Source organism: Marmota flaviventris, chromosome 9 (genome assembly GCF_047511675.1).
Source record: "Marmota flaviventris isolate mMarFla1 chromosome 9, mMarFla1.hap1, whole genome shotgun sequence".
Classification (NCBI taxonomy): domain Eukaryota; kingdom Metazoa; phylum Chordata; class Mammalia; order Rodentia; family Sciuridae; genus Marmota; species Marmota flaviventris.
Window position 1 is genome coordinate 12,366,727 of NC_092506.1, and position 25,407 is coordinate 12,392,133.

Genomic DNA, 25,407 nt, shown 5'->3' on the forward strand with positions numbered 1-25,407 from the left:
TAACCCAATCAATAAGTGGGCTAAGAAACTGAACAGACACTTCACAAAAGAAGAAACACAATTAATAAACAAACATATGAAAAAACATTTATCAACTCTAGTGATTAGAGAAATGTACATCAAAACAACTCTAAGGTTTCTTCTCAGTCCAGTCAGAATATCAATTATTGAGAATACAAGCAAGCTATATATTTAGTGATGTTTAATTCTTAATTCATTAATATATCATGTTAGTGATGCAACTTATCCAAATTCAATCAATAATTATACTAACTGAAGTAGTAGTTCATTCTCTGAATGGAGATTTACATAATAATTGAGAAAATATAAAAGGAAGTTGTAGGTACTCACTGTAGATTTTGAATGTTTATTAAATGGGGTATTTTTTTATTATACCCCATATAATAAACTAAATAAATTTGTCTCTATATATTTTAAACTCATGAGCATTACAGAATATAGGTTCCGGATACAATGAAGTAAAATACATGTCAACAGGAGAAACTTTTGAGAAATTTGGAATTACATGCAAATTAATTTTTAAAAATTCATCTTATTTGGATTGAATATGATTGGAGACCTTTTGCCTTCTTGTTCCTACACATTTCTATCTATATATTTTGGTATTTTATGTTATTATTTCTTTAAATTAACTTTCTAGCCATTTTTGTCTTTCTCTTCTCCTTCACAAATTAATTAATGTAAATCAAACATTTGCTCTTTGAGGGTATCCCATAAATACTGTTAAGAAGTAATTTTTAGGGAAACCCAAATAAAATAGGGGTATTCAAAGCAAGGACACATGTAAATTTTAACCTTTAATGGAAAAAAGTATAGCAAACAATAAATGCAACTTCTATCTCTACAAAGGTAATAACTCACAGAAAAGTCCTATCTATTTCAATTTCTTTTATGTAGCACATCATGTCCAATACTCATAAAAATTATGCTGTATATTAAAGCAAAACAATATTAAAAAGATTAAGAAAGGAACAGAAGAGGACTTGAATACAGTAGAAATTTTAGAATAATCAAGTCAGGAATTTAAAATAATTTTGATTAATATTGTATTATAATGGGAAAAGTATAAAATATGTAGAATAAATGAATAATGTAAACCAAGATATGGACTCTTTAAGAAAGTATGAAAAACAAATGCTAGAAATCAAAAACTCTGTAATAGAAATGAAGAATGTGTTTCAGTTACATATCAGTAACTTGAATAGAATCAGTGAGCTTGAGGATATGTCAAATAATAGGCCAAAAGAAAAAAAAATGTATATATCAGGGTATTAAAAAATTGTGGGACAAATACAAAAATTGTAACAGAAAATGGGAATACCAGACAAAGAAGCAAGAAAAGAACAGATGAAACATTGGAAGACAAATAATGACTGATATTTCTCCAAAATCAGTGACAGATATCAAGCCACAGACCCTGAAAGCTCAGAGCATAACATGCACAATAATTTACAGTACTCCTATGCCTCAGATATTTTGTATTCAAACTGCAGAGAATCAAAGATAAAGAAAATATCTTCAAAGTATCCAGAAGAAGTGTGTTAGTCAGTTTTGTATCACTGAGACCAAAATAACTGACAAGAACAACTCAGAGGAGGAAAAGTTTGTTTGGGGCTCACGGTTTCAGAGATTCCATCCACGGTTGGCTCAGTCCATTGCTGTGTCCTGTAATGAGGCAAAAATCATGTCAGAAGGGCATAGTGGAGGAAAGCTGCTGAGGTCTTGGTAGCCAGGAAGCAGAGACAAATGAAGAGATAGAGAGAGATAGGGGAATGGGGGAGAAGATAAACCTCAGTATGTGTCCCTAGACATTACTTCCTCTGATTAGGTCCCATCTCCCTGTGGTCCATTTGGTTTTCTGTCTACTGGATGAGGTCAGAGCCTGTATGAGCCAATCATTGTGTAAAAGCCCCACCTCTACTCACATGAGACTTTTGGAGACATTCCAGATCAAAACCGTCACAGGTATCTACCTCAGAGCTTGGTTGTGAAATCCAAAGTGTCTACATCTAAAGAATATAGGCTGGGACAGAGTAAGCATAAATCACTGTCAAATGTATACATTATTGAATTCACTAAGTTGAAGGACTTTAAGAACTCTTTAAGAATCCCTACTAATCACAGAACAAAGTTCAAAGACTTTGCTATGGACCGAATGCTTGTATCCTCCCCAAATTCACCTGTTGAACTCCCAACCTCCACTGCAATGATATTAGGAGGTGGGGACTTCAGTATGTGAATATGACATTAGGATGGTGTTCTTTTTTAATATTTATTTTTCAGTTTTTGATGGACACAACATCTTTATTTTATTTTATTTTTTTTGTGATGCTGAGGATCGAACCCAGCGCCCCGCGCATGCCAGGCGAGCGCACTACCGCTTGAGCCACATCCCCAGCCCGGGATGGTGTTCTTGTAGAGGAAATTAGTGCCTTCAAAAGGAGAAACACAATAGCTTTCCTTATATCTCTGATCTCTGTGATGTGGGGATACAATGAGAAGATGGGCTCCTCCAACTAGGAAGACAGACTTCACCAGAACTACCATACATTCGAGATACATAGATACCCGTGTTTATCACAGTATGATTCACAATAGCCAGGCTGTGGTCCAAAAGGAGATGAATGGATAAAGAAAATATAACTAACACACACACACACACACACACACAGGAGGTTTATTCGGTCATAAAGAAGAATGAAAGTATGCTATTTGCAGAAAAGTGGATGGAACTGAAAACCATAGTTTTCAAGTCACACGTGAAAAAGTACTATATGTTTTCCCTCATATGTGGGGACTAGAGAGAAGAAACAGGGAAGGTGGAATTCCATGAATGCAGATGGGGGTGACTGTTATGGCAGAGGGAGAAGACTGTGAGTAGGGAGGAGAAGATGGGGAAGGTACTGGGCGTGAAATTGATCAAATTGTGTGTTTATGTACATGCAAATATGCCATAATGGAACCTACCATTCTTTATAATTAATTTGCACCAATAAAAAAGAAGAAAGACCTGGCCAGGCTATCTCATGCACTTCTCGCCTCCAGAACTGCAAGGAATAAAGTTCTTTCCCATAAGCCACCTAGACCCTGAGACTCTGTTACAGCAGCACAGACTCACTGAGACAGTCCCAAAGGTGCCTAGATGATCTCACTCTTCTCGTTCTCTCCCCCTGTTCTGGTCTGATTTTGAAGCTCTTTCTATTTCTTGGCTGCACGGTGATCTCCCTTGTCCTGTGGCTTTTCTTCATTTTACCGGCTTGTCTGGAAACCCTCTGTCCCTTCATTCTCCTTCCAGTTGGTGTCTCCTGCTCCGGCCTCCAGTTAGAGATCCCCACCTCCAAAGGATCCTCTGCATCCCCAAGGTTGAGTAATTGGATCTCCTAGGAGGTCTCAGGGTGCTTTACCTTGCAGAGAAATGAGTCTTGTGATACATTCGCTTGTCTCTATTTCCCAGTACTCCATAAACTCTGAGAGAAGAGATTATTACTATCATTTCTCACCATTGTATCTGCAGCACATGGCAATTTTTCTCTAATAAAAATCTTAAATTAATAAAAAATGAACACCATTTCACTTTCCTCCTCCATGTACAATGAGCATTGTTTTCATTTTGAAGATGAGAATCTTAGGTTCAGGAGAATAACAAGGTCATGCAATATCAGATGGTTCTTAGGAAGGTGTTGTGTTAATTATTGCTGTGTGACCAATTTGTGGCTGTTTTGGGAACATTAATGACGAATCTCCAGCAGCATAATTTCATTTTAATTATAAATTTAACTTATGTATAAAATAGTAACACATAGTTATCTAGGAAGACAAAGGTAACCTAGAAATGTGTGAAATTGCAAAAAATGGGCTTTCCAAAAGGGTTCTAAACTGCATTTAAATTAGTTTTGTGTATATTTTGGTCAGTTCTCCATTTCTTTAACAAAATACCTGAAATAATCAACTTAAAAGATGGAAAGGGCCAGGCACAGTGGCGCACACCTGTAACCCCAGTGGCTCAGGAGGCTGAGACAGGAGGATCACGAGTTCAAAGGCAGCCTCAACAATAGCTAAGCAAACCTTGTGTCTAAAGAAAATACAAAATAGGGCTGGGGATGTGGCTCAGTGGTTGAGTTCCCCTGAGTGTAAACCCTGGTACCTCTCCAACCCCCCACACACAAAAAATAAAGACAGAAAGGTATATTTTTGGCTCATAGTTTCAGAAGTTTCAGTCCATGATCAGTTGATGAGGCAGCCAATTCAGCAGATTTCACACAATAGATGCACACACCCTTGTACAGACCCCAAATCATTGTGCATTTCCGACATAAAAAAGGAACTATGCATAGGGACTTAGATTAGATCCCCAACACTGTAGAAGGAAAAAAAAAGGAACTAGTTGTGTTTCTGAGAAATTCACAGCACAGCCTTTAGGATTTAGAAAAGCTACTAGAAGAAGAAGAATGAAGATTTAAATTGAGTGAAGTGTGGAGCGTGGGGAACTGATTCTATCTGCACCAAGAACCTGAGGTGCTCTCCCAGAGCCTGGGCCCCATCAGACACAGCAGACTCCGCAGGCTGGAAGAAGGTAGATGTCCTTCCTTGACTTTGGGGATGACGGATTTCAGTTATTGGTTCTAGAATTCCCGGGTGTAGGAGGATTAAAAAAAAAAAATAAGGTCACCTGTCATGGCATAAGCTGGTATTCTGGATTGGGGTGGGTTGGGTGCTCCCTGAAATGCACATTTAGAGCATTTGAGAAGCAGTCCTTGCTGTAGAGGATGGGGGCGAGGAAAGGTCTAAGGTTTCCTCAAGGCTAAAGTTGAGTGCTGTGTGAGGTTGATTATTTTGTTCTTCAAATGCGTGGCCATTGGAAAACCGTAAGTATTATGTTAAACGTTTGGCTAAATATCTTATGTGTTCTCAATGTCTCTTCTTCTATGTCCTTTATTCTCTCTGAATTGTTGTTTTTATAATTCGACAGTTAAGGTCTGCTGCACGCAGAATCTGGGAGAGGCAAGGGTTAAGTGAGAGTTCCCAGTCAATGCACTTCGCCCGGTCCTGTGACAGACTGTGGTCTAACCTGGTCCTCCAACAATCTGTGGCCATATTCATGGGACACCCACCCACCACCTGAAGCTTCTGGGGAGGAGATGTGCTAAAGGAAGACACCTTGAAGATGATCAGCATTGTGGAGATCCGAAATAGACTCAGGGGAAAGTGGGCCCAGGACACCCTCCTCTGATGAGGGATAAGACACCCAGAGAAACATTTTACCCAGAAACAAGTGGTCTTTGTGGTCATATAACCAAATGACCTTAATTCGTGGGATTTCTCCCTTCTTCGTGGACTCTAGTGTATTACAAAACAGATTGCTGTCTCAGCAAATGTGTTTTGGGTTTGATTTCTCCTTTATTCCTGTTTTCTGTGTTTCCTAGAATGATATTTCTCTAGGGTAGTTCCAGCTGTCAACTGATACATTCAGTTACAGGTTTATAAACAATAGTTTATGTTTTAGACCTCTGTGGGCACATGTCCAGTTTCTTTGAAACTCTAAAATTCCCCACAAATTCATCCTTATACGATTTTTATTAGTAATCATTCCCCCTGATTTATAGGGATGTTAGTTGTTTCTCGGTTTTATTTTTTAAATGAAATTTTAATTCTGTCTCCAAATTATTTTTTGAAATCTTCTACAAGAAAAGAGAACAAACATTGTTTTGTTTTGTTTTATGGTTACATTCAATTCCTGTTCTTAACTCTTTTAAATTCATTCATATTATGCATTCCTTGTTTACTACTCTTTTTGTTTTAATTTTTATAGTATTACTTTTTATTATTTATGATGTATCCTTTTGTACTTTCCTTTTATTGCTTTCTATAAATTTGAGAGTATGCTACTAAAACTAATGGTTTAAATTATTAAATTAAATTATTTTATTTTTTATAAATTTTATGTCTTTAAATTTTATAGTTTTATATTTCTCATTATCTGAGCTTCCTCCTACTGATTTCCATCAACTTATTTCTAGATAGTAATGGAGTTCTCTTGATCTGTCAATGATAAATTTAGGTCGATAATTCTTTCCATCTAAATCTGGATCAGTTACCTGAATATAGTATGTTTAGACATCACAACATCTTTTGCATGTTGTGCTACCAGTAAGAGAGAATACACCTTCAAACTTTATTCTTTCATGGGGTCTGAGTGAAGCAGAAGTGATGTCAGAATCTACTGTGCCTTGAAGAACCTCAGTAAGCTTCCACTCAACATGTGAAGATATTGTGCATCTGAATACAGGGGTTTCTCTCTCTTTCTCTCTCTCCACCTCCCCTCCTTAATCGGTTGCTTCTTCCACTTTCCTGGCTCAAACAGCTATCATCTATAATGGGTCCACAGTCCAGAGTTTGCAGATAGGAAGAAATCTGCCTCAGAGTGCCGTGTCCCCCTCTGGTCACAGAAATGTCATTTCTTATTCTAGCACTGTTTCTGTTGCCATGGCAACCGTGCAAGGAACAGAACAGACCACCCTGGAGGCTGGCCCTGCTGTGCATCTGGGACAGTCAAGTGCTCTACGCTCCCAGCTGTGGAAAGAGATGCAAGAGAAGTTCTTGAGGGGAGAACCCAAAGTCCTTGGGGTAAGTCAGTGGTGGATCTGAGAGAAACTCACACCTGATCAACCAAATACCAAATACTCTGTTTCACTGCCTGGTAATACATCAACCAGACCTAGAATCATGAGTGCTTGATTTGGGTCTTCAGGCCTTACCATTTGAAAAATGTTAAAATGTTCCATCACATCATGATTTCAATACATTTGAAGTATGGTGACGTTAGATCCACTCCAGGTTGTGGGTCATCCAGAAGAGTTATACTTCACCCCGGTGGAGAGCAGCCAAAGAGGCTCTGGATGGTAGCTGAGGTCCCTGTCATAGGTCTGTCTGGTAACAGATGGACCTTATTGTCCCTATATCTGTCTCTCTGCTTTCTTTTCTTATCCTGCTCCTCAGAAAATGAAAATAATCTATCCTCCAAGCCCTTGGATCTGGACTCTTAGGTGGATATACCTGAAAGAAATGGAGAGTTAAAGAACAGATTAGGGCAGATGAAAGGACATTGAGAATAGAGGTTATTTCCACTCCAAACTTCAAGCCACTGGGAAAAAAAAAAGCCATTGTGGACAGTTTGGATTTTTTTTGTATTCCACCATTTTATTTTTTGTCTTGGAAAAATACAGGGTTTTTTTGGTGAAATATGTTATATGTTGACATACACGAGGGCTCATTTTTAACATATTAATATGTATTTTAAATGGACTTTTTAAGAGTGGTTTTAAGTTCACAGCAAAATTTTCTAATATGTACCTACAGATATATCCTGCTCCAACACATGCATAACTTCCCCTTAATTAACCTCCCTCATGAGTGGTGCATTTGTTACAATTGATGAACCTAGATGAACACAACATTGTTAGCAAAGTTTCCTAATGGACGTGAGGTTTCATTCAAGGTTTTGTACATTTTGTGGCTTTGGGCAAACGTACAGTAACATGTATCCACCACTAGCATAGAGACAAACTATTCACACTTCCTTAAAATTCCTCTGTGCTCTACATATTCTTCTTTTCCTTCCCGCAACCCTTAGCAACCACTGATCTTTTACTGGAGCCATGATTTGCTTTTCCAGAGTCACACAGTTGGACTTAAAAAGCATGTTATCCTTTATGAGTTTTGGTACATTCTGTGTTCAAACATGATTCCTTCTACCTGGGTCATCACACGTGTGGGCATGGGCTTGCTCCCAGTATTCCTTTAGTATCTTTGAATGCCCCATGGTATCTGTAGTGATGCCGCCCCTTCATTTCTGGTATCAGTACTTTGTGTCTTGGGTCTTGTTTCCTCCTCAGTTTGCCTGGCTAAATGCTTATTAATTTCATGTATCTTTTAAAAACAGATTTTGGGTTTGTTGATTTTATCTATTGATTTCCCATTTCCATTCCGCTGACCTCTGATCTAATTTTTTAATTATTTTTTCTTCTGTTTACTTTGGAATTAATTGGCTCTCTTTTTTCTTGTTTCCTAAAGTGAAAGCTTAGGTGACAGATTTTAAATCTCCTAATTTGTACACTCAGTGCTATGAATTTCCCTCAAAGCACTGGTTTTGCTCCATCCCAAAAATTTTGATAATTTTTTTAAAAAAATGTTTGGATCCATTGTAATGCATGAGGGTGATTGTGCTCCCACTCCCCTGGTTTTAGAACCCTGTATTCATACATATGTTCTCAGGTCCCAGACCCCCACTAAGTGTTGTAATCAGTTTTCATTTTTTCTTCCCCTGTACATACTCTCCTTTCTTCAGGTTACTTCTCCTTGCTGGAATAATTGCTTCCAAATTCCTGGGTGACCCCTGTCTGAGTGTGTGGCAAAGGAGAGCAACCACTGTGGTAGAAGTGGCATCATGGATATCAGAAAAGCAGCTCAATGCCCCTTCTAACCTTGAAATCACTGGGACAATGGTCAATATTCTGAGGGATAATTTGTGGAAAGTTAGCAGAGTTCTTTATGTGAAGAAAGGTGACAAGAGGTCATCTGGGTATTTGAAAAGGCAGAGAATGAGGGTGACTTAGTGGTTGGAAAGGGGATGTCATGGGCACCCTTTTTATGGTGAATGATCAGTTTTTGCTTTTTTTTTTTTTTAATAATTTCTAGGTTGTGCAGATTCTGATTGCCCTGATAAACTTCAGCTTGGGAATAATAATGATGAGTGTAATAGTGCCATTTTATGAACCGCACCCCATTTCATTTAACACAGCATACCCAGTTTGGGGGTCAGTGATGGTGAGTACTTTCTGATATAATTAGAGATAATGTCAATGTTAATATTGTTAATATCCCAAGTTCTGGAATCCTCTCTTGACTCTATCCTGTATCTCTTTAATTTTTTTTTTTTTTGGTGGGGGAATGCTGGGGATTTAATACAGAGGTGCTTTACCACTGAGCTACATCCCCTACCCTTTTGACTGATTGATTGAAACAGGGTCTCACTAAGTTACTTAGGGCCTCACTAAATTGCTGAGGCTGGACTTGAACTTGTGGTCCTCCTATCTCAGCTTCCTGAGACACTAAAATTATAGGTGTGCACCATCCAAACCAGCTATTTCTTAATTTTTTTAAAGTTCTGGGGATTGAACCTAGAGCTTTGTGCATGCTAGGCAAGTGCTGTATTAGAAAACTACATTCCCTGACTTGCATTTTTTAAGTTTGAGAAAGATATCTAAATTTTTTTTAGCTCAGTTTTCTCATATTTAAAATGATAATAATAATATGCAACTCAGGAAGTTGACAGATTAAATGTTCTATAAACATGAATTAAAATATATGATAGCAGAAAGAAGCAAAATACCAAACTAGAATAAGGACCGTAGTGGCTAATCATTTCCAGGGTTAGTAAGGACTTCATCAAGGATTGTTGGCAGAATGTATCAAACTTTAAATTACTTGTTCTCAAATGAAAGAATAATGGACTTGCCATTATTTGCTTGAACTAATCAAGATTCACCTCTAAGGCTGGGAAGGGTTCACATTTCCTTGAAATTCATGAGAAACTGAGCAAAATGAGGGGCTCCTCCTTTTGCAAGGAAGAAGAGACTCTTGCCTGATATATAGGCCATGTAGTGTGTCTCACCCATCAACTATCAAATCTTAGGAAATTGTTCCCTTAGAAAATAGAACAGCTGTTACATGAACTTTTATTTTTCTATGTTTAGTAATACCTACAAGTAAAACGGAATGAAACTAGAACTTTAAAATGTTTAAAAATCTTTTCCCCCAGATAAAACACAACAGAGTGATTCCTAAGAATTGAAGGTGAAAATTAAGTATAAAATATCAAGTTTCATCTACTGAGGAGGAAAAAAAATGAAATTTATAAACTGGATCAATGTTAGAATAAGGGAGACCATTTGAATGTTGTGGGGTTTCCACTGACCTGTAAATCTGAGCCTGAGAGAGTTCAAAGTTTTATTATATACCTGGTTTCTGTCCTCCCTCTTCAGTTTCCTGCAGTGTTGCAAAATTGGAAGAATTTTAAGAGCTGATCTACTTCTGGGTTGTTGCACAACACTAAAGGTCAAATACTACTATTGCCAAGCCAAACTTTTATTAAAATCTTACCATGATCTCGGCACTCTACTTAATATTTTATATGTGTAATTCCACTTCAAACCATCACTACAAACTTTGGAGGGAGCATTGTCAGTAAGCTCTTGTATGGATAAAGAAACTGGAACCTGGAGAGGTTACGTAACTTGCCCAACATTATGCCACTATTTGGTATAGGAATTGGGCTTCAGTAGCGTCAATGTAATCCCATAATTGCACACATATAACGTCGAGTGTTCTGACTCCTTTTTCCTTTCCTTACCAAGCCCATTTTGGTAACGAATCTATGTAGTTTAGGCTGCCTATGCGTGGGGCAGGTTCAGGAGCTGCGTTGGTTCACTGAGGTATCACTAGAGTATTGTAGGTGTGCCCACCAGATGAGCTTTTGCTTAACTGGTCGATTATCTCTTGCTGCCACCTTCCATTACTTTTTCGATTTTATTTTCAGGCTCCACCTGTACAACACCTCCTTTTCCCTTACACTGTACAAGTACCAACACCAAGAAACAATTATAAATATTTATTATTTTGACCTCTTTAGTTACCCATCCACCTACATGTCCTGGAGTAGAATTCCATAAGCATAAAAATATCTCCTCATCGGTTTATCCAAGTGCTCTTTTGCATTCTTTTGGAATACTGTAGTTTTACTCATATGCATTTTCACATTTTCTGTTAAGATTTTCCCCATGAGATACCTTTGAACACAGAGTGCACATGTATATACAGTTCATCCCTCAATAGCCGTAGTGGGAGGGATCCAGGACTCCTATAGCTGTCAAAAGGAGAATCTGGGACTGCTCAAGTATCTTAAGTCATCCCTCAGCCCTGCTTATCTGTGGATATAGGCCTGTGGATCTGGAGGGCCAACTGTGTATATTTTGGCTATGGTAAATGATATACTTTTATACAATTCTATCTTCAAAAACACCAACACACATATTGATTATGTGTGTGTGTGTGAGTGTGTGTGTGTGTATGATGCTTTCCCTGTGCCATACTAAATGTTCTTATCCTTTATAGTACCTCTTAATTGTGAATCTTGGATATTTGCCGTTCCACGGATATTCATAAATAATACTACTTTAGCTGTTTGTTCCAAATATTTTTCTTATTTTTAATTATTTTAGTTAATGTATCCAGAGTGATATTGCATAATAGTCCATATTCTCATCTTGATTTTGACTTTAATGTGATGGTACTAGTCTTTCCCTATTAAACATGAAAAAACTTTTAGGCTTCCAAAAATGTTCTATCATGTTATGGAAGATAAAATTATTTATATTTTACAATTATTTATACTTATTATATACATTTTACAAATAATTATTTGTAAAATGTAAATAATTATATTTGTTAACAACAATGTTATTTATATATAACAGTATTTATAATTTGATCTTTATTAACAGCAATGGTGAATCTTATTGTCTTATCAATATGGCAAATACAAAGAGCAATTACAAAGTTAATTTTCTTCTTAAATTCATTAATGCCATAAATTATGATAATATTTCAATGTTAAAAATGCATTTGAAAAAAATCACACATATTCATGTTTTATTTCATGTAATGAAACAGCTGATTCTTTGTGCTACTTTTTGGCCCAAGGGTGATTAAGTTTACATGAATTATTCTGTCTTGGTATTAGAAGTTTGTTGAGGAGGTTAATCAAACTATTTCACTAAGCCCATCAGTTTTGGTATTAATATGAAATTTTGAGACATCTAAAATTGAACTTGAAAAGTATATACAGACACAAACCACTGAATAGTTGAAGTAAAAGACTTTGAGTTGACCTTGGACATTTCAGCTAAATGGAAGATAATTTCCCAACTGATGGAACCAAATGAACTAATATATTCTAGTCATCATTTAATAAGAAATTTGAATTTTTCTTTGCTAAATTAATTTACTCTTATTAATTTATTTCTTTGCTATTCATTTACAACTTTTAAAAGATATTTCAAATTAGAATAATTTTCTATTTCTTTGTGTTTTTAATATCTTGTTCAATTTTGGTACCATATTAGGGTTACTTCATATCTGGAATTTGGAATCTATTTTTCAATGCCTTCAAGCAATTTTTATGTGGGGGGTTGCAGAGTACTAGAGATTGAACCCAGGGGCACTTAACCACTGAGCCACATTCCCAGCCCTGTCTTATTTTTTGTTTAGAGACAGGGTCTTGCTAAGTTGCTTAGGGCCTCGCTTCATTGCTGAGGCTGACCTTGAACTTGCAAGAGCCACTGGGATTACAGGGATGTGCCACCATGCCCAGCTTCGAGCGATTTTGATATCATTGCACTTAGATATTTTTTGAAAAGTTTGGTAAATCCCTGTAAGAATACACCTGGTAGAATTCCTCTGTTGTTTATGGGGAAAAAACAGTTATTTGTAAACTTGTTTCTTCTATAATGATTGATCTGCTTAACATGTCTAATTTATGGATAATGTTTAGTAATTTATGATTTTATATATTTGTTTAAATTTTTCTCCCCCCTTCTTCTTCATCACCTCCTTCTTTTTCCTCTTCCTCTTCTTCTTCCTAGTTTATTATTTCAGGATCTTTTTCAATTGCAGCTGCAACCAGAACTACCAAAGGTCTGGTGAGTAATAGTTCCTCTTTTTTTTCCTGTTCAAAGAGGATGAAATGATGATCCTCTTTGTCACATGTCAATGGCAGAAAACAGATTTTTAGGTGTAACTTTATTTTATTTTTAAACATGATTTTTAATTAAAATGTATACATTCAAGATACTCTTGTTGTGTGTGTGCGTATGTTTGGGTACACACACACACACAAATAACTGATTGCCACCACAAACAGGCTAATTAATATATTATTCTCCTCCTATAGTTACCTTTTTTTTTTCTGAATGTGATGAGAAAACTTAAGATCTACTCTTTTGTCCAATTTTAAGTATTCATTACTATTGATTATAAACACCACCCTGTGTATTATCTCTCTAGAACATCATCATTCTTTGTGACTAAAATCTTATGCCCTTTGATCATCATCTACCATGTTTCCTCGCCCCTTTGCCCCTAGTAACCACCATTCTACTCTCTGTGTCTATGAATGCAATGTTTTTGTGTTCCACATTCAAGTGTTTGAATCATTGGACCCTGGTTTATTCCTGTCATTCTAAATGGCAGGATATCCTACACCTAAAAGTCTGAATAATACTCCATCGTACCTATACATACATGTTGCGATAGGTGTCCGACAGGTGTGTAGATATTTAGAGATGAGTATCACACTCTCTTTTTCCTTCATCCACCAACTGACACTTCAGTGGTTTCCGTGGCTTGGCTATTCTTAATGACACTGAGATGAGCACAGAAGGGCAGCTTTCTATGAAATCCTGTTTCCATTTCCTTTGAGTATATGTCCAGAGAAGTGATTTCTGGGTCATATGATGGTTCTATTTTTAGTTTTTTTAGGAACTTCCTAGTATTTTCCATTATGGCTATATCCATACATTCAGTGAAGAAGGATTTATTTTCTCTATATCCTCATGGTTACGTACTATCTTTTGTCTTTTTAATGATCACCATCCCCAAAGGTAGGAGGGGATACATGATTGTGGTTTTGATTTGAATTTTACTCATAATTAGTGATATTAAGCACCTTGTCTTGTATTTGTTGGTCATTTGTGCATCTTCTTTGGAAACAGGTCTATTTTAAATTTACATTTTTATTTGTCTTTGGCATTGATTTGTAGGAATTCCTTATATATTTTGAAAATATATATATCTTGTCAGTTATACAGTTTGCACATAGTATTTACATTAGAGACCCAAACAGGGCAATTAGGTAAGAAATAGCAAAAAAAGATGAACAGAAAGGAAAGAGATGAAACTATAGTTATTTATGGGTGACCTTATTATGGTCATAGTTTATCTAAATGAACCTATAGAAAAATAATGAGGATTTAAACTCAATGGCACTATTCCCCATGTATATGGCCGAAATACAAAAGTCAAATGTATGTGTGTGTATAACACATGTGCATGCATACACACACACACATACACACTCAAACACATGCTAATGAACAGCTGAATTTTTTAATGTTAAAATTATAATAACAAAATATAACCAAGCAATCATATTCAATATGTGTAAAAAGACGTTTATAATGTCTATGTAGGAGCTATGTAAAACAAATGAAGGGATAAACTATGAAGAGGTAAAGGAAACTCAATGTTGCAATGATGTCCTTTTTTCCAAATTAATTTCTGGATCCAAAAATGACCACCATTAAGTGTAGGTAACTTGTTTTATGGCAACTAGTTAGTCGAGTCTATTTTATATAAAAATCCAAAGGGAGACATATATTCTTGTATAGAATTAAGGCCTGAAACCATAAAACTCCTTAAAAAATAGGGACAAAACCCCTGGAAATTGGTTTAACTATGATTTTATGGCTGTAAAACCAGAAGCATGGGCATAAAGGCAAAAATAAACAAGTGGAATAACATCAAACTAAAAAGTTCCTGCTTAGCAAAGGGAACAATAACTAAAGTGAATAGGCAGCCGACGGATTCAGAGATATTTGCAAATCAGACTTTGTCTAAAAACTTCAGGAGAAATAATGAGTTGGAGTTGTCTTTCAAAAGCTATAGTCAAATAATTGGCTGATAATGGAATTACTGACATAAGACCAACTAGTTTGGCAAGGTGAGGGTTTTTCATGAAGATACAGAGGAGTCCTGAGAAGGAATGTCAAGTGGGTTCAAATCTTGAAGCTTGAGACCCAGCCCCTGACAACATTAGTACCAAATATTGATGTGGCCAAAGACTTATTGACTTATTGATGAGTATATTTCAACTACATCCAGAAAGTGTTTTGAGTTTGCAAAAAAATTCAGAATAAGATTATTATATAAAAATCATTTAACACATAATGTTCATGCCAATATGTCTTTCTCAAAGCAAAAAAAAAAGAAGAAGAAGAAGAAGAAAGAAAGAAAGAAAGAAAGAAGCCCAGATCTCAACAAATGTTTTCCTTGGCTAACGGCCATATTTGAATTATTATTGCTCAACAGATAAATAAACTCTAGAGCATGATCAGAGATATTTGCAAATTATGACCTGTCCAAACCTGACCTTGGTCTATCTCCCTCATGTTTACTGACTTAACTATTGAAATGTGTCAGGTGCTGTAACCCAGTAAATCTTTCACACTTTTCTAAGCAATTTTAGTTCTTATAAGAAGTCTCTGTTCTTCCACTGTGAGAAGAGAATATGGAAAAAGGAATACATAGTACAGTGAGAGAATATACAAAAGGCATAGAGGCATGACACACTGACAGAATTTAGAAAATGAGCGGTCAGGTTCCTGTGGCAGGCACCTGGATGCAAGACAGGGCTTTCTAGCTAAAATATAAAGGTCTTTGAAATCCCTATTAATTCTGTTCAGAGTTTATGTGCACATGGGAGTCATTGGAAATTTTATCCTGGAAATAACTGGATGATATTTGTGTTTTGACAAGAGAATAAAGTTTCAACTACTATAAAGAAAAAACAACAACATTGAAATCATGGCTACTATATATATGCACAGATACAATCTCTACTATAATGACTACTGAAATGATCAAGATAGGATAATTCTGGGAAAGAGGCGGAGGGCTCGAAGTGATTGATGGAGATACAGCTAATGACATTATTGGGTAGCTTAACTGATTTTCATTCCTTTTGCAGGTCCAAGCCAGTCTAGGATTGAACATAGCCAGCTCTGTGCTGGCTGCATCGGGCATCATGCTCAGTATATCCAGCTTGAGCATCTTGTCATTTGAATACCATCAGTGTATCCATGATATGATGGTAGAGGACTGTTCCCTGATCATGTCCATTTTAACTGTGAGTACTTCCTTTTTTCTTGGGACCCTATGGTTCAAGCCTGTTGGGGAGGTAGGAGGCTACTGGCTCCAAAAATGAAGCAATAAACTTTTTTCACTTTGTGAAGTTTCTTTCCTTTCCTTAGCTTCTAGAGACCACGGCAAGGTCCCTTGCCGTGTCATTCCCTCTTTTAATTTGTTCTTTTTAGTTATAGATGACAGTAGAGTATATTTTGAGATATTTATACAAACATGAAATATATCTTATTCTAATTAGGACTCCCAGTCTTGTGTATGCATAGGATGTGAAGATTCACTGTGGTATATCCATATATGTACATAGGAAAGTTATGTTAGATTCATTCCACTTTCTTTCCTATTTCTACCCTCCATTCCTTCCCTCCCCTTTGTTTAATCCACTGAACTATTGTACTTCCCTTGTTGTGTGATAGCATCTGCATATCAGAGAGAACATTTGACCTTTGGTTTTGGGAGATTGGCTTATTTCACTTAGAATGATAGTCTCCAGTTCCATTCATTTACTAGCAAATGCCATAATTTCATTTTTATTTATGAATGAGTAATGGTCCATTGTGTATATGTACCACATTGTCTTTATCCATTCATCTGTTGAAGGGCACCTAGGTTGGTTCCGTACCTTAGCTACTGTGAATAAACATAGATGTGGCTACATCATTAGAGTATTCTGATTTTAACACCTTTGGGTATATGCTAAGGAGTGGAATAACTGAGTCAGATGGTGGTTCTATTCCAAGCTTTCTGAAGAATCTCCATACTGCTTTCCAGAATGGTTGCACCAATTTGCAGTCCCACAGGGTACCATTCCCCCCACATCCTTGCCAACATTCATTGTTATTGTATTAGTAATTGCCGTTCTGACTGGAATAAAATGAAATATCAGTGTAGTTTTAATTTGCATATCTCTAATTGCTAGAGATGTTGAACATTTAAAAAATATATTTGCTGATGATTTGTATTTCTTTTTCAGTTTCTTTGTTCATTTATTGATTGAGTTATTTTTTTTTTAGTTCTTTATATATCCTAGAGAGTAATGCAGTATCTTAGGTGCAGGTGGCAAGATTTTCTCCTATTCTGCAGGCTCTCTCTTCATGCTCTTGATTACTTCCTTCATTGTGAAGAAGCTTTTTAGTTTGAGACCATCCCATTTATTGATTCTTGATTTTACTTCTTGAGCTTTAGGAGTCTTGTTGAGGAAGTCTGTTCCTAAGCCAACATGGTGGAGCGTTGGGCCTACTTTTTCTTCTAGTAGGTGGAGGGTTTCTGGTCTAATGTTTAAGTCTTTGATTCATTTGGGGTTAAGTTTTGTGCAGACTGAGAGATAGGGGTTCAGTTTCATTCTACTACATATGGATTTTCAGTTTTCCCAGTACCATTTGTTGAAGAGGACATCTTTTCTCCAATGTATGTATGTGGCATCTTTGTCTAGTATGAGATAACTATGTTCATGTGGGTTTGTCTCAGAGTCTTCTCTTCTGTCCCATTGGTCTTCGTGTCTGTTTTTGTGCCGATACCGTGTTGTTTTTGTTATTATAGCTCTGTAGTATAATTTAAGGTCTGATATTATTATGCCTCCTGCTTAACTTTTCTCACTAATGATTGCTTTGGCTGTTATGAGCCTCTTATTTTTCCAAATGATTTTCATGACTGCTTTTCCTATTTTTATGAAGAATGTCCTTGGAATTTAACTAGGAACTGCATTCAATCTGTAAAGTACTCTTGGAAGTCTGGCCATTTTGACAATGTTAATCTGCCTATCCAAGAACATGGGAGATCTTTCCACCTTCTAAGGTCTTCTTCAATTTCTTTCTTTAGTGTTCTGTAGTTTTCATTGTAGAGGTCTTTCACCTCTTTTGTTAGATTGCTTCTATCTTCCAGTGGTGCCATATTTTAAAGTGACTTTGACTTTTGTGTCTTCTGCCTCCTGCTTCCACTTAGCAGGATGCTGTGATTCATTTGGGTTTACTTGAACAGTGCAGGATAATTCTCCCATTTCAGCTAATGAACAACTTTTCCTCCATCTGAAAGCTTAATTCCCTTTGCCATTTAATCTAACACATCCACAAGTTCTAAGAATGAGGATGTGGACTGTTTTGGTGAATTTTCATTCTTCTTAGAATATTTAAGATGTGAGATTTGATTACTGCATTAACTATATGGAGTTACTTGTGTTTGAAAAATCTTTACAATTCCCTGCCACCACCTTTTTCAAAGCTCTTTCATATTCTGTGTCCACAATAGCATTGAGATGTAGAGAACGAGGGGTAGAGGGGGGGATGATTATTTCATCAGCCAAAAAAAGTGAGAGAATAGGTGACATACAGTGTTCCAAGAATTGGCCAATGGTTGTTCATAATTAGGAGCCAGAATTCTATACTCCTGGCCCATACTTTTTCTCTTTTGGCATTCTATTAATTTTAAATGTAAGAACATATTGTCTGGATTCCTCATGTTTCTTTGGTATGAATTTATTTTTAGGGTGTAGATGCTGTGATGTTCATTTTTAGTGTGCTGGAATTCTGCATTGCTGTGTTCGTCGCTGCCTTTGGATGCAAAGTGACCTGCTGCAACCCTGGTGGGGTGAGTATATTGGCCTTCATTGAAGACATCTCTACCAGTTTTCTATTGCTGTGTGGTCGACTTCATAGACCTGGAGGCTTAGGACAGCACAGGCTGATTATCTCAGTTTCAAGGCTCAAGAGTCTAAACACAGATTAGCTGCATTCACAGAGATGGGTTGAGCCCATGATCTCATATGAAGTTTCTAGCCCTCTTCCATGCTCATGTGGCATATTCCATTCTTGAACTCACAAGACATACTTCTCTGAGGACAGTGGGACAGCATATGTCTCAAGTTCTTTCAGTCTTTTTTATTTGTGTGTGGTGCTGGGGACTGAACCCAGGGCCTTGTGCATGCGAGGCAAGCACTCTACCAACTGAGCTATATCCCAGCCCTCTTTCAGTCTTTTGTAAAGGGCTCACATGATTAGGTCAGGTTCATCCAGAATAATGATATACTCAAAGCCAAACTGATCAGTAAACTACTCACAGGAGTGATATCCCATCATACTGACGTCATATTACAAGAATATGAGTCACTGAGTGTGATCTTAGAATTCCGCCTGTCACAGTGGCTGAAGAAAGGCTAGGTTTCCCCATCCTTACCTTCTTAAAAGGCATCTTTTAAAATCCAAGGAAGAGAAACACTTCACAAGGACGAGGTTCCCAGAGAATGCAGGACTTCACTCCGTTATTCTACTACAAAACCTCCCCTGGCCTAATGAAGAAAAATGAGGCATCTGACTTCTTCATCAGTTGGTGCACACCTGGCCATTGTGTTACCTGAGGCCTGCAGCAGACCCGCCAGGTTGCTAAGTGGAAAGAAAATCATCCAAAGAGAGGAAAGTGGGAAATGGACAGAGAAGAAACCAAGAAAGAAATTATAGGAATAACAGGGCAGGAGGAGCCTCCACACATTGAGGGTTCCAGAGAAGTGGCTAGTAAAACCTCAACAGCTGCTCATTAGCTTCATTACCCAAAGGCCCTGGGGCAGCAAAACTCACAGACAAATATAGAACAACAGTTTAATGAGATTGCTCTTGTGGTTCTCATTTCTGTTCTTTGTGCCTCTTTGCCTTCTTTTGAGGCTCCCAGGCCACACCACAACAAACTCCCCCACAAAAGAGACAGGAGCTAAATCACCTGAAGTGTCATAGTGGGTTTTGCATTATTAAGGCCCTAGAAGTGTGAGTTTCTCAGAAATTAACGATTTTGTAATTTAATTGAATGAGGCTTCTCACTGAGAGAAGCACTTGGGCATAGAGGCAGATTTTAGGAATCTTAAAATCTCAACATGTAAGTGTGATCCCTTCTGCTCTGGAGCCGTTGGAGAGCCAGTAGCTGCTGCTCCCTCTTCTCTCCTGAGTGAATCCAGAAGAGCAGTGGCTTCAGGACATTGGATGTTTAGTCTCCATGTCTTCCTGCTTTAGCTACTGTCCCCCCAAAACTTCGTTTCCTGATGAGTTTGTGGAAGAATATTCCTTAGTTTCCTGATAATTCCTGCCACCCTGGCCAGTGTGGGTTTGGTGGGGCTTTATTGTGGCAGCAGATCCTGATTTGGATGTGCACTGTCATCAGCACGAGTAACCTGGTTTGGAGGAGCAGCCCTGCATTTCCCATAGCACCTTGGTGAGGGGTAACTCCTCAGGGACCATCATCCACGCATAAGATGGATCCACTCTAAGACTCAGCCCCAGCCACCACATCTCAGGCCCAGCGCCATCCCTGGGTGAGGCTCCTGGATCTAGCCTGGTCTGAGGAACGCCTGAGAGTCCACCAGGCTGCTCTGGTTGGAATTCAGAGAAGGTGGCGTGGATGCTGCTGATGACATAAGTGGGTGGGGAAGGGAGACCTGAGGTGGTTTGATCTCTCACCTGTGGCATTCTCATGTATTTCACAGGTCGTGTTGATTCTGCCACCAAACCCTCCTGTGACAGAAACAGCATCTGGTGCACCCTTTTAAGGAAGTTTGATGTCACATCAAGAGAAAAATGTTCCAGAAAAATCTATTCTGAATTTTAAGCAAGAACCCCATTTGGGAAAGTGCCAGAATCCAACTCTAGTCTGTCTCTCTATCTCTGTCTATAAAAGCTCAGGATCATGTTCCCATTTCCCCTCTGGAACTCAACGATGCATTCCAATGGAATTTTAGCAGAATATTGGAAGCTGAGTAAATAAATCATGCCTTTGGTGGTCAACAGGACTCGAGTGTCATTCATCCATCTTCAGGGCAGTACAATGGCAAAGAAGCCTTACCTGTGAGGGGCTGGAGGATATTACTGAAGTGGGCACCATGAGTCCTTGATGCAGACCACATATCCCTGCTTCCCTGTCCAGTGCTGTTCCTCCCATTTGCTTGATTGTTTTCATTTTTTTGTTTGTTAAACCCACCTTAAGGGACACAACTCTTTTTTTTTTTTCTTCTGGAAGTTGAGCTACATGGATATCTCCCTTCTTTGCCTTCTGCTTCTTCACCTATGCCACGTAAAAGACCATGGTATACAGGACAGTCAGTCCTTGTATGGGCAAAAGCCATTGATAGACATACACTTGGGTGAGATTCAACCTTTACATTCTCACTCTCTCTCCCCCACCTCAATAGGTTTATATCTTAATCAAGTTTACATCCAGTTCTCTATCTCTATCATAGACACTTTATAAATATGTATTGATTCAAAGGATGAATTGACCTATATATATGTGTGTGTGTGTGTGTGTGTGTGTGTGTGTGTGTATAGATATACATATGTGTGTGTGTGTGTGTGTATCTATTGTCCACTTTCTCCAGCTTTGTATGTGGACAATAATTAGAAAAAGTCACTTAAGAACTAAGGGCTTTCCATTTTCCTGGTTGAAGATTAGATGGTAATCTGGAAGTTCCATGGGGTGAATCTGAAAACTGGTGCTTTTATGTTAACACAGGTGTTCAACATCTCTTACTGAACATCAGTGAGAATACAGGTGACCTGCTTTATCACTGGCAGATGTGTATGTCTCCAAGTGAACTAGATTTAAAATGAAATAAAATAAGCAGAAACAGCAAACCATGGAGCTGATATGGGTCCTTGATTCCATGTTGAGAAGCTGGATCTTAAAACATGTTTCAGTTGTTAGTTAACGATTTTTATGGATGAAGTAATAATAATTGAGTGTTTTCCTTTATACATTGAAGTAAGTTTATTGTCATTTCTCTTCTTTTGTGAGATAACGGTTCATATTCTTAGCTTATTTATCTTTTTACTTATTATATATTGATATTTTCATATGAGTGATACTAACTCACCATCTGTGTCCTGTGATGCAATTATAATTTTTTTTCAGTGAGCTATTTTTCTTCTACATTTATTTTTGGTGTATCTTGTTATAAAAATATGTTTATAATGTAAAGAGTTTTATCATTTCTTTTACAAGAATGTTTATTTATTACCCCATAATATTTATTCATTAATGGTTTCAATTGCTTGGAAAATTTTTTCTCATCCCAAATTTATTGCATATCTTTTTATATTTCCTCTAATTTATATATAGTTTTGACCCTGACATTTATTTTTATTAGTATTGTTTAATTTTATAAATTATCTAGTATGGTGGCCCTTCAGGAGACTGAGGCAGAAGGATCACAGATTCAAGGCCAGCCTCAGCATATAGACCCTGAGCATATAGAGAGACCCTGTCTCAAAATAAAAACAAAAAGAACTGGGGATGTAGCTCAGTGGTAGGACTCCCCGGAACCCCAAAACATAAATTCAATGTGCTTTTCACAATGCTAGGCCATTATGACAATAATACTGATGACATAATTAATATTAAGTAAAAATATTTTACTATATAGTAAAGACATGTTTATCTATTTTTGTAACTAATTACCGTCTTTTGATTACTTTGTATTCGTTGCTATCCTTCCCTCACTTTTCTTTTTCTTCAAAACTTCATTAATATTTTGAAGCTTCTGTCACCAGAATGTTTTTCTATTTGTTCTGAGAATCATGAACCTGAATTTGAGAGATAATTTAAACCCCTCTTGAAGAAGTCATCTACACCCCTAGCCACAAAACATTTTATTTACAAAATGTTTATACTGAATACTATACATGTGGGCCCTGTAACCACGGAAACGACTCCAAATCCCTCCTGGGGGTTTGTGCCAAGTCACAATTCAGGCAGATTAGAGAAAGCAAAGCTGTTCCCAGCCACCATACCCCCAAAATAAGACCTGTCAGTGCCTGGGGGTAGGTGGGGGGGCTCAGCCCACAAAGAACTGAGGGTCTAAAGGGATCAAGATGATGGGGCAGTTGTGGGGGGGAGAGGTGAAGACCCAACTTAGCTTCTCCAAAGGTAGAGAAGATTCTGCCCCAGCACAAGGAGTCCACTTTTTCCTGGATTTAGACAATGGAAGAATCACACTAACCCAACTTAAGTGACGTTCTTGGGTAGCATTGTGACAGGAATCATCAATTGTATGAATGACATGCTGCCAATCAAATCTAATCCCACTGTTGCTTCACCAACAAGGAAATCATTTCCTTTTCCTGTTGGGCTTGGAGCTGTGAGGATGTGAATCTGCTGCTCTCAGCAGACATTGTGTTTCTCTAAGAATCCTGTGACAGAACAATCCCTACAGAGGGGAGCAGAATTGAGTGGTGAAAGATTAAACCCTGACAGTAGCGTTGGAGTTGCTGAGCCAAGGTATAACTGGAAATAGGACAAATCTCATGTTTTAAATATCTGAAGAAATGGAAAATAGAACCAATAAGAGAGTATACTACCCAGGCAAAACCCTTAAATGGATTTTTCTGTAATTTCAGAAAAAAAGAAGAAAAATAATGCAAACCTCATGCTAAACCTTCTAAGTTCTTCATTACCTGATTCTTTTCTCCACCTTGGCTTTTGAAAAGCATCCTACCCTTGTATTTCCTGATTTTCCTCTTTGAGTTTAAAGAACCAGAGAATGCCTTCTTTTGCTGAGAACTATGGTATGCCCAGATATTTTAAAAGAGTAGTTCATTTTTAGTTGTAAAAAAGTTCATATACACATTCTGGGCTATTAGGATCAGATATTAAGATCTTAAATTTTAGAGAAGACTCCCTGCATTCATTTCACATCATGTCATTTCAAACTTACTCTTCATCTGGTTGTTCTAGGTCTTATCTAAAAGTGATTAGAATGTATAGCAATGGAGGAGGGGCTGGAGTTGTAGCTCAGTGGTAGAGAGCTTGCCTGGCATGTGTGAGGCCCTGGGTTTGATACCCAGCACTGCATATAAAAAATAAATAAAAGATCCATTGACAACTAAAAAAATTTTTTTAAAAGAATAGCAATAGGAAAATATCCATGAGTCTTTGACTATTTTTTTACATTTCTAATAAATATAATTGCTTTTCAAATACCTAATTACATGCTTCAAAACTTATGAAATGGGTGATCATGGGCAACTTATTGCGATGCTTCAGCTTCTTCTTGTATAAAAATTCCAGTGACTTTCATATTAGGTTTTTGTAAACACTACCATTATTAAATTGGTATGTGACTCTGGTAGGTTGTATATAAAGATTCTTTAAAACTTAACATGAAAACAAGTAGCAACATAAAAATGAGTACTAACTTTGACTAGGATTAAGTCTTCATTTGAGCATATTAGCAGTTACCTCTATTTTATTTATTTTATTTTTTCACAGATTCATGGGGTACCCCATAAGATTTCAACACCATTATACATTTTATAATGATCAAATCTGGGTTTAATATGTATCTTCTCAAACATTTATTATTTCTTTATAGTGAAAATCTTCCTTTTTTTGAAATGCATAGTACTTTATTATAATGTGTAGTCTCCCTACTGTGTGGTAGAACACCTTTCTGATTCTGTACACTGATCTTATAGATTTGCCATACTCAGTGGAAAGGGTATGAAGAGAGATGAAGAGACATATATATGTTCATATCCTTAATAAGAACACAAATAAACCTGAAGGGAAGAAATAAAGAGTGGAAGTCCACTGCTTTGGTTGTAGGACCAACTCGTGCATTTTATTTTAGGACTTGAATAATAATTTCCTGTTCCTTTATTTTGTATCTTGCTATTAATTTTTATCACTGAAATATAGCTTTGGGGTCGGTCTCGAAATCGGGTAGCATGTATCTTACACGTTTTCCTACAGTTAACAACATCCATTAGTCCATTCCAGGTCTTCAATTATCCCAGGTAAAATTTAAAATAAGCTTATCAACTTATTTAAAAGGGCCTTCTGGGGCATCATTAGTAGTATGTTGAATCTACAAGTCACTTGGAGAAGTATTGCCAGTTGAGAGCAATATCATATATTTTCCAATGCCTTAATGCCATACGCCTCTTCATTTATGTAGGTCTTCTTTAATATCTTTCAGCAATAATTTGTAATTTGTGTTTTAGTGCCTTGCACATATTTTATTAAGTTTGTCTATATGTATATTATTGGGTATTTTGATGCTTTGGAAATAGCATTTTATTTATATTATGTGTGTATACATATACACATATAAAATAATGGTATTACATATATTTATATATGTACATAAATATGATCTTGAAATTATTTCTAGTTTTCAGAAATGCAATTGACCTTAATATTTTGAGCTTCTATAGTGCACCTTGTTAGGTTAATTCATCATGGTTTTCTTCATTACTTAGTGTGTACACAGGTTTTCATCTGATACCATCTTCCTTCAGCCTAAAGAGTTTCCTCTAATGTATTTTCTCATATTTTTTTCTCTCATTTTTGTTGTCTGAATACATATATATTTTAACTTGATTG

The 25,407-nt window shown here is 37.0% G+C and overlaps 1 protein-coding gene across 2 annotated transcripts; it reads left to right on the plus strand.

The window, feature by feature from the left end:
* Positions 1 to 4,361: 4,361 nt before the first annotated feature.
* On the plus strand, positions 4,362 to 20,802 carry LOC114099833 (membrane-spanning 4-domains subfamily A member 4A-like). 2 transcript variants are annotated; one of them, XM_027944344.2, is made up of 7 exons: positions 4,362 to 4,594; positions 6,489 to 6,645; positions 8,716 to 8,844; positions 12,720 to 12,776; positions 15,881 to 16,039; positions 18,535 to 18,636; positions 20,516 to 20,802. In XM_027944344.2, exons 2-7 carry the CDS (start codon positions 6,505 to 6,507, stop codon positions 20,576 to 20,578), a joined length of 651 nt encoding a protein of 216 aa, XP_027800145.1. In that variant the 5' UTR covers positions 4,362 to 4,594; positions 6,489 to 6,504; the 3' UTR covers positions 20,579 to 20,802. The 2 variants fall into 2 exon arrangements, with proteins under 2 accessions (XP_027800145.1, XP_071473141.1); XM_071617040.1 differs by lacking the exon at positions 4,362 to 4,594 and adding an exon at positions 5,471 to 5,497.
* Positions 20,803 to 25,407: the final 4,605 nt, after the last annotated feature.